This window comes from Lissotriton helveticus, chromosome 11 (genome assembly GCF_964261635.1).
Source record: "Lissotriton helveticus chromosome 11, aLisHel1.1, whole genome shotgun sequence".
NCBI lineage: Eukaryota > Metazoa > Chordata > Amphibia > Caudata > Salamandridae > Lissotriton > Lissotriton helveticus.
This window is the reverse complement of record NC_136072.1, coordinates 153,121,315-153,131,626: the sequence shown is the minus strand read 5'-3', so window position 1 is coordinate 153,131,626 and position 10,312 is coordinate 153,121,315. Positions and strand designations below refer to the sequence as shown.

Here is a 10,312-nt window from a genome sequence, read left to right as displayed (position 1 = left end):
AAATGTGCCCCATAACACAGCAAATACGTGGGCAGAATTTAGGGAAACAATGATAAATCAATACCATTGGAGGTGCCAGCCAAAAACTCACAAGAAACTCAAAATGTTTTCAAGAATTCGGGCTAGTCTACTAGTGACATCTGGTATGGCCTTCTTGAAAACAGAGATTAGATTCTGGGAGTCCATTTATGCAGATGCGGCTGGCAACATCTTGAGATTCAATTATCTGCAACCAAAATGATGCTCGTTCCGAATTACTTGGATCCAACAGCTTCTAGGCAGAGTTCATGTAACAAAAAAAAAAAGTGGCGAACAGGACAACTGTAACCAAGAGGCTGCAAGGTAATGGCACATTAGGAGGAACTGTAAGATAGATGCTGGTCAATGCTGTAGCATCAAGATTTAGGGTAAGTATTCATGAACATGTTTGTTAAAGTTTTTCCGGCCTGATGAACTTTGAAACAATAATTTCTTCGTGTTCTACAAGGCCTATGGAGCACCAGAAAAGAGGTCAGTCTGAGACAGGGAAATATCACTGCGTCCAGAGTGAATCACCAGCCACGAATAACACATGTTTAGATCATGCCCTGTTCCTTATACACTCTAGGAGAAAGTGAGCAGTTTAATGTCCAACATCCTAGGGGGAGATATAAAAGTGCTAACTTGATAATATTCAGAACTTCAAAAGATGCATCTCAACATCTGGAGAGAGACCTCTTTCATGTTATACGGTACTATCTGCAAGGGAGGAAACTTGTATAAAATGTATTCTGAAGGTCTTGCTTATCTCAGTTGATTGGCTGAGGGTCTTGAAAACCGATTATACAAAAGAGTCAAAGTGTCTTTACAAGCGCTGGCTAGAGGCGAAGAGAATTGATCTACTTTGTGTTAGGATTTGGCCCACTACAAAAAAAGAGGTGCCTTGTGGGGGCAAAGGTACTACTTTCTGTAGTTAGGACGAAAAGTTCAAACCAATGGTGTTATGCGTTGGTCTTCTGTTCTTGGGACTTAGGTCTGTGGATAATTGGTAAAAAATAAAAAGAAACTGCTATGATATAAAAGGAAATATCCTTCTCCATTCCTAGTCTTCGCAGCAGACAAGGTAGACCACTTTTAAAAAGTGATAATTAACTTGATAGTTAAATTAGTTATGCAAGGAGTTCTTTATAACAAGCATCTTCTACGGCGCCCTGCAAGTAGTCCGGTGAACTATCATATTACTCATTACTTAGCACTACCCTCACAATGATAAAGAAAGAGCCCCACTTTGCCTTTAAAAAAAACAGAAGATCAGTACAAAATCCGAAAAATGAAAAATCAGCCAAAAACTTGAGGGAACTTACTGTTCAAAGTTACATAAAAATACCACTTAAAACAGTGCAATAAAATGTCAGATGATGGTGTTAGGATTAAGACACAAAACTTAAAACAATTAATGGTTTGGGTTTCAGAAATCCTGTTAGTCTTTCATTAAAAGGTACTCATAACACTAAATGGTTGGTGTGTATTTTTATTCCAACAACAGCAAAGCAATTACAGTGACAAATGTGTCAAAATGTTTACATTATAATATAGTCTTCACAAACCACTCACAGCTTTTATTGAGATCACATCTGAATCAATGAATAGCAAAACAAATGAATTCTTGGCACAGTGTGCTTTTCTGATTTTATTTGTGTGGGCCTTGGATTTTCACAGGGCATCAAAATCATGCCCATTGATATTCAGTGCTTCTGGGTGCATCACTCTTCCCATGAACAAGATGGTCCCTGCAATAAGACAGAAAAGCCAGCAGCAAATTAAAAGTCAAGTCACCATTGAACAATTCATGACAGCCACTGTTAAAATGAATATGTACAATGAAAGAAAGATTTCAAAGGAATAAAGTTTGAGGCTGGTTAAGAGGAAATTAGAATATAAGAGAAAGAGGCTACCTCCTACAGCCGACTAGTGCACTGAGATACTTACCCATGGAGGAGTTTTGGGACTATTATGAAGAGGAAGAGAACACAGTTCTTTTCGGTCACAGATGACTTCTGTGACACAGTGGATGCCTCCATTGTTAGGGCGACCTCAGAGTCCATGGCCCCTCTGGAGAACAGATTAATGGACCTGGCGCCTCAATGTCTGCAACCCCTCACAGGGAAGATCTTCCTGGGCCTGGCACCAAAACCTCCAGAGCAGGCCAACGACCCAAACACCGAGAAACCAAGCAAACGTCCCCATCCCGAAGGGGTGGATCTTGATGCCTTCGACAGGCTTAACAAAGCTTTTCTGGGGGCACATGCGCCTCCCTCTCAGACCGAGGCCCCACCTGCTCTACCGTCTGCCGATGACCAGGCTGCGGTGGCTTCTTCCCCCACCTTCGGATGAGTCTCAAGCAGGTTCGGATGGTGAATCCGATCATGACTGATCCTGGCTCCCTTCCCATTCTTCAATTCCTGATTCACGCCTGGCAGAGCCACAGGAGAGGTGCAGTCAGACCTCTGAGACAGAGGAGCTACTCCACCCTCGCTTGTCGAAGTGGGTCCCATGCGATAAGGTGGCTAAATGTGGCTAGCCGGCTGCAGAAGCCTTTAGACCAGGAGGTCAGATCCAGAGTCAAGGCTGAGTGCCCCTGGCCCTTTTTGGAGGGCAAGGTGGCAGCCACTTCGGAGATAGATTCCCGTATTGCAACCTTTTTAACAAAGTACATAAAAGACCTGAAGAAAGGCATCGATCACTCTTATCAGTCGTGCCAAGATAAGCTTTTGGACATCACAGGACCACTGGTGAAGATTTTTTTATATGATGGAGGATGCCAAGGCATCCGGGGCCCTCATTCCACCTGATGTCCTTTCCAGCCGGGCACAACGAGCTATCATTTTTCTTGTCAATGCTAATTGCAGCATTTCCACAGAAAGGAGCAAGTCACTGCTTACCAAGCTCGACCCGAAGCATGACGAATTAGCCGTGTCTGAGGCTGGTCAGGTAGCTCAGGGCCGTCTCTTTGGAGATCCGTTTGTAAAGGAACTTAGAAAGTTTGTTTCCCCTTTTATTTCCCCGAGCAAAGCACAGTCAATGGTAAAACGCATGGTTGCCCATTCCTCCCAATCAGCCTCCGGAAGAGGACAGTCTTCCCAGAGAGGGCAGTGGCAAGACTCTGTACGCTTGAGGATTCTACAAAACCATGGGTAAGCCATGCCAGAGGACAGGGAGGTGGCACCCATGGTGGTTGATCCACCTCCTCCCATGGGGATTTCTTTAATCATCTCATGTTCTTGCTTGGGGGGCTAGGGGGGAATGAGATGACTAGGGCACTTCATAGACAACTGGCGGGCCCTTCAGACGGTGCAGGGGTTTCAGGTGGAGTTCTATGGGTCACCGGTTCAATGGACCCAGTCTCCCCGCCCAATCTTCTCTGCTCATGAAGCCATCCTGGTCTCATGAGAGGTGCAAGATCTTTTGACCAACGGGGCGATTTGTTGATCTACTCTCTCTTCCCCTCCCTCCCACCCCCTCCCTCCCCCCCCCCGGCAGGGTTCTTGAGCAATCTCTTCCTGGTACAGAAAACAGGACAGAGGATAGCGACCAGTAATAAACCTCCGGGAGTTCAACGAATGGCTAGTGCACCACCACTTCAAAATGGAGGGGATACATCTGCTCAGCGACCACCTTCGTCCCAACAACTGGACGGTTCAGCTGTACCTCAAAGACGTATATCTTACAGTCCATGCAATTCCAGCAGCGCAACCAAACCTTTCAGTTCACCTCGCTGCCTTTCAGCCAGTCGTCGGCACCCTGGTGCTTCACCACAGTTCTCCACCCGGTGATAGAGTGCTTATGGGCGGAGAGCATGAAGACTATTGTTTATCTGGATGGCATGTTCTTCATGATTCAGTGCCCATGGTCCCTCTCTCTCCAGCTGTGTAAGGAGGTGGAGCTCGTGCAGCCTCTGAGGTTTGTCATCAATCAGGCAAAGTCCAGCCTGCCCCCTCATTCAAATACCTTTATGGGGTTTGTGATCGACTCGGTGGAAGCCACCCTGAACCTGCCTTCCAGGAAAATGGCAAAGATCCGTCATTGTTAGTAAAAACGCAAACAGTTACGCAACATCCCCAGGGTGGTCAGTCTCTTATCTTCCTCGGTCCAGGCCATTTCTACAGGACCGCAACACTTTCTGGCACTACAGAGACTCCCACCTGCGTTGCGGACTGACCTTGTCTGAAGAAGCCAAAGAAGAACTCAACTGGTGGCTTTCCCATCTGGAGGCTTGGAATGGTCAAGCCATTTTTGGTTCACAACCGGATCTTGCAATCAAGTCGGATGCCAGTGAATCGGGCTGGGGAGCACTTTGTGGAGCGTACACCACCGGCAGTGGATGGTCCGCCATGGAACAGGCACCAGACAAACTGCTTGGAATTGATGGCAGGTCCTTTTGCGGTCCGTTGTAAGACAGAGGACAAGGCATAGTCATGTGTTCTGCTGAAAGTGGACAATGTGGTGGCGGTCCGCTACATCAACCATCGGGAGTGCACGTGCTCCAAAGCCCTGACGGATCCGGCCAAAAATGTTGGGGAGTAGTGTCTGGAACATCAGGTTTCAGTGACGGTGGAACACCTGCCGGGAGTGTCCAACCAAGTGGAAGATTGGCAATCCCAACATCTTCTAGACTCTAGCATGTGGAGAGGTTCCCTCCGATTTTCCAGGCCCTCAGTCTTTTTGGGGTCCTTTCTCGATCACCATGTTCGTGTCGAAACTGGACCATCAGCTTCCATGGTAATTCAGCTGGAGACCGGATCCAGGAGCAGTGGCGACAGACTCCTTCCTTCAGGAGTGGGCGATTGAGCGGGTTCCACTTTACCCCAGTTTGCGGTGATCATAAGGTTGATGACCCAAGTATGCCGGCAGGGGGCAAATCTGGTGGTGATCACCCGGGTATAGAAGTTGCAAGTCTGGTTTCCAGTATGGATGGAACTTTCTTGGGATTCTTAAATCTGTCTACACCCCACTGCCTCATCTCCTGAGCAATCCGGCTGGCAATTCTCATCTTCTGGGGATGAAGGGACACCTTCCACTTATGGACTGGAGGACTACAGGTTGATGGAAAGTTCCGGGCCTTTCAAGAAGCGCTGCAAACTCTCCCGCGGATGGTCCGGTCAAAAGATACCAGTCAGCCTGGTCGCGTTGGTGCCTGCAAAGGAGTCTCAATCCCGTAAGGGCAGACTTTGTGCATGTCCTCAACTTCCTAGCGTCCCTCACCTCTGGGGGAATGGCTTATCGATCATTCAACACCTTCTGCTCAGCTATCTCCGTGGGCCATGCAACAGTGGTGAGCCTTCCTGATGGGGATCACCAGTTAGTCTGGAAATTACTTTGGGGGAATCGGACTAACCCTTCCAACGGAGCCTAGGTACTCCGTACTTTGGGTCATGAAAAAGGTTCTGACTCTACTGACCAGTTGGCCAAGCAACAAGTACCTCTCATGCAAACAGCGATCGGCCAAGTTGGCCATGTTGTTGTGTCTCATTTCATGTAGGAGGGTGTCGGATGTCAGGGCCCTGGATGTGACAGGGAGGTCCTTCACTCAAACTCGGTACCCTGTGTTGAAATGGTGTCCTCCATTTTCTATGAACAGAGCGGTTTTCACCTTCTAAGAAGCTTATTTTGATAACTACTGTGGAATGTTGTCATTTTTCGTTCTTGTTTTGTTTAGATAAAGAGTATTTATTTTTCTAAACTAGTTAGGTGTCCATTTGTAGTGCTTTCACTGTGTTACTGTATGTGTGCACAAATGCTTAACACACTGCCTCTGAGATAGACCTGGCTGCTCGTGCCAGGCTACCAAGGGGGTGAGCAGGGTTTATTTTAGAAGAGTAGCACCCCTCACCCTGACTAGGAAGAAGGGTCCTTATTTGGACAAACATGCTAACCATTGCCCACTAGAGACCCTAATTTCTAACACTTGCCCATAAATAAGACCCTTTAAGTGCAATAAATTAAGAAATTGGAAACAATTTAGAAGAGGCATGGAGAAAGGAACATAGAGGAAGGAAAGCATTCAATATTTGATCTTGGATTTACTTGGGTAAAGTCTCAAATCTGCATACCTTTCATTAGTTAATGATTGAAAGACAAGAGGGATAGATAGCAGAGGAGGAGGAAAAGTAGAGAAAGTATGCACCAGTAAATGAGGTGTGAGAAGTGATTAGGTTTACACATACTGGTCAGAGAACATAACTTGGTACTGTATATTAAGGAAGTCAAAACGGAATGTTAAGACATCTTTTTCTAGCAGCAGGTAGGAAATGGAGGAAATATATGTGGGGTGCAATTCAAGGACACTGAAAGTAATACAAAGTCCGGAGAGGTGCCTAGTTAGGCTAGTCAACCATGCTCTGAGCAGTGAAAAAGTTAAAGTAAACAAGGCAAAGACTAGACTGACGTTAGGTTTAAAAAAAATGGGCACAAGGAAATATAGGTGATTTGTTGGGGATGGGAGGAAAGATTGAAAGACATTCAAGTTGACAGAATTTCAACAGTTAACACTGAAAACTGAACTAAGGAGTTGCATTGTCATTTCATCTCAAGAATAGAGAACAGAGGCCAATAAAAAAGAAATTAAGTTGAAGACAGTACAGACTGCAACATGCCATATTACCAAGTTACTGCATCAAAGAACTAGGAAAACTGTATTAGCACAAATGGAAAGAAATCCAACTGAAAACAGGTAGGACAAAAAATTAATACGAAAAATGTCAATTTCAGTTGGAGATCTGAAGCTGAAGATATGACAGAAGGGGAAATGAGTTTCCCAAAACACAAAGTAAAGCTTGAGCTTCCACTCTCATAACTCACCCGTTTCTCGGTCTCTTATCACAAAGAAGAATGGGTGGTCAACAATAACCTGCGGATACAGCACAGCCATTCTGCTAATAGCGATCATTCCTACGGATATAGGGGGAAAAAAACAATCAAGTTACAACTACTAAGCAGTAATACATGTGTGCATGAGATAACAGTGCTTTGAAGCTAAAGATAAAATTACACTAATATCTAAAGACCTCACAATGTTCTGCTGAAAATGCATTTCCTCCAGTAACTACACTAGAGGGGGGAATAACCCCACTATCAGGAGCAGGGGTTTCAAAGCATTTGGCCACCTTCTGCAGAAGTCCTTTTTGACTATGCATTGCAGCAGGTAAGTCCCACAACTGAAAGTAGGGTTAACTGAAATTTGACTGAGACAAGCAGCATACTTTCACGGCTGGTGAAAAATAGAAAAGAAAAAAAAAAAAAGGAGCGGTGAACACAAGTGGAGATGGGCCATGCTATGCCATGACCTGAGCCCGCAGAGCAGCCAGGACATGGTTCTGACCATAACTGGTGTAAGCTGCCCTGCTGCTTCCTCTCCAAACCGAACCAGTGCAGTAAGATGCACAGCATAGACTGCCCGCACTCCTCATCACCCTGGAGCTGGCAGTGATTACAGAAAGACAAGCAGGGGTCATGAATCCACACAAGGGAGGCAGGTTGGGGAAAAACAGACAAGAAATGTGAGGGCTGAGGAACAGTAGACCTGGACAAAAATTTAAACCAGCAAAGAGAAATACAAACAAGCTAAGGACACGATTTACAGCGGTTGCCTGAGCATGATCGGAAACTCAAAAAAGAAGTTCCACAGATGAACAGTACTTGGTCCTCGGGACACTGATAAGAGCAAACACAAGGAAGAACAGGAACTAGCATGCTACAGCCAGTAGAAAGAGGAAAAGTAAGTAGCAAGCATGGGAACCATTGAAAAGCAAGCGGGGGATGTAAGCCCCTTTAACAATAGATTACACAAGCACTGTGCAAGCGTTGTGCAGGTGAAACCTAAAAAAAGGACCATTGAATGAAAGGCTGAATATATATAAAAAATCATCCACAAAACAACTGCAGTGGGCTTAGAGGTGGGATTCGAGTAGTATCTTAGTGTAGTAGTGAAAAAAAACCAATTCAGCACAAGCAATGTCAGCATGCCACAAATGTTCACACGGTAAGACTTGGGGACCGATTCAGAGTTTGGCGGAGGTTACACAGTCACAAGTGTGGATGCAATGCACTTGTAATAGGGTGAATGGGATTTCCATCAGGTCTGCGATGAGTATCCAGTCCCAAAACTCCTTAATCCATGGCAATTGATAATGTGAACGTTTCATACCATTGACAAGGAAATCTGTTGAAAGGGTAGTCATTCAATGACATTTTGCCAAATCATTCAATACTGGTGTCAGATATACCATTTACTTGAATGGCTATATAATTCTATGCACATTAGACTCTCCTACATAATTAGTTCAGTAACAGCCATTAAACAGAACATAGACAATGGGCAAGAGGGAGCGCGACCTAGCACACGCCGCCATTATGGCTGTCGCGCTGGGCCCTGGGGGCTAGGAGGCGGGTCGCCGCGACATGTGATGACATGGCACCCTCACGGCCCAGCATCATCCAACGGAGTGTTCGGCGGGGTCGAGAACCGGAAGCACTTTAGGAGCAAGAGACCATGTCCTGCATACCACAGAGTATAAATACAAGGATGGCAGCTTGCACTCCTAGTTCGTCCAATTTATTTATAAAGGTTCACCTTACCGTTTCTATCACACGTACGGCAGAAATCCACAGACTTCCGTTTATTTCTTTCAACTGTTTCACAGTTTCAGCCTGCTATGGGGGACATATGTTCATTGGCACGGATGCACATTTGGGTTATTAATGGACACGTTATTTGTTAAATGATGTGTTGTGGGGTGACAAATGCACTTTAGTATGAAACCTTTGTATTATCCTTTTTTCCTTTTGATGTTACATTTTGTCTGTATTACGAGAATAATACGGGCCACTATAGTATTTTGTCGAATTCCATGAAAGTCCGGGGCACGTGATTTTATTTAAACTGATTGGAGTTTAGGATTGTCTAACACATTTTCTGAGGCAGTGGTAAAGGGCAGCACGCTACTGGTTAAGGTAACAAGTTCGATTGATCAAAGTTTTTGTTGAAGCATGATATATATGTGGGCACGAGGCTATGATAGTTGCTTGCTTTTTCTGAGGGTTTGTTCGTCATCAGCACATTGCATGAGAGGAGGTCACAAGATGGGGGTCATCCACTCATAGTAAGTGATGTTAAAAATCACAATTGGTAACTTCTTTGGAAACACGACTTCCGGCTTAGTTTGTGCATTAAGCTGTAGGACATGGGATTGTAAGGGTTTGGCTAGTCTTCATCCATTAATTGACATATTTATTTCGTTTTTTATGTGCATGTTTTCATTACTTTTTGTATAGTTTTTCATGGTATACATATTTGATTTGTACCTACCAGGGACATGCATTGCTATTGGAATAGGAGGAGTCTGCTCAAGAGTATGGGTGATTAATATGAGCTTTATTTCATTTTAGCTACCCCGGAGGAAGGGAAAAAAAAAAATGCCGAAATGTATTGTGTTTGGGAACACCACATGATGTTGCGCTATGGGGAACGGTGAATCTCTGTATGTTTGCAGTGAAAGCCTGGATAGGCGCAAGCTCAACAGTGGATGTAATTTGGAGTTTGAATAACCGTTGTATCGTGAAGGAACGTGGTTCATAAAGCAAGGAATAAACATGGATTACTAATGGAAGATATTGTTGAAACTTTATTTTTTAAGAAAGACTTTCCCTTTACCGCAGTGTATCCTGATTTGGGACTAGTGATGTCTCGTGTTGTTTTTTGCACTGCATACCACAGAGGCATGCAAGATGGTTAATCTGTTCCTTGCAAAGTCTTTATGGATGAATTGCCATGGGGTTCCTCCAAGCAAGTGATCACTGCTCCCAACTCAGTTCCTACCTCTCCTCACTCCGATCCCTACAAATTCCAACCTCACTGAGAAAGCTGTAAAGAGTCCGATAGGGCATCCTAACACTCCCATGAGCTATACCTGGCAAACTATGCCAACCAGAAGTCAAATGATTCGATTGCTAGAAGTGAGGGGAATCCTATAACAAAAGTAATGCTAACAGTTGCACAGGCGGAAGAGATCAGGTACAGACTGGATACAGATTAAAAATTTAAAAAAAAGTAAGGGAGATCAAGGAACTGTTTGTGCTCAGTGATCAAGAACCATGTGCACACTATACATGTTAGATCCTGTTAGACTTGGGTGGGACATCATGTGCCGGAACTTTGCAAATGTGTAGCTTTTAATCTTCTACCTGTGCTATAAACTTGATTAACATTAAACTGTGCCTAACGATACACTGTTAGCAGAGTCCATAGTAAAAACTAGAACGTAATTGGTGGATAACT

The 10,312-nt window shown here is 44.7% G+C and overlaps 1 protein-coding gene across 2 annotated transcripts in view; it reads right to left on the bottom strand.

Annotated features, from left to right (window-relative positions):
- Positions 1-1,494: 1,494 nt before the first annotated feature.
- SERPINI1 (serpin family I member 1) overlaps positions 1,495-10,312 on the bottom strand; it is a 162,834-nt gene continuing 154,016 nt past the window's right edge. For both annotated transcript variants that reach the window (XM_078665861.1, XM_078665862.1), the window contains 2 exons: positions 6,838-6,927; positions 1,495-1,769 (listed from right to left, as the gene is read on the bottom strand). In XM_078665861.1, the coding sequence (XP_078521987.1) occupies positions 1,693-1,769; positions 6,838-6,927 (167 nt within the window). In that variant the 3' untranslated portion in view covers positions 1,495-1,692. The remainder of the gene's footprint in view (positions 1,770-6,837; positions 6,928-10,312) is intronic.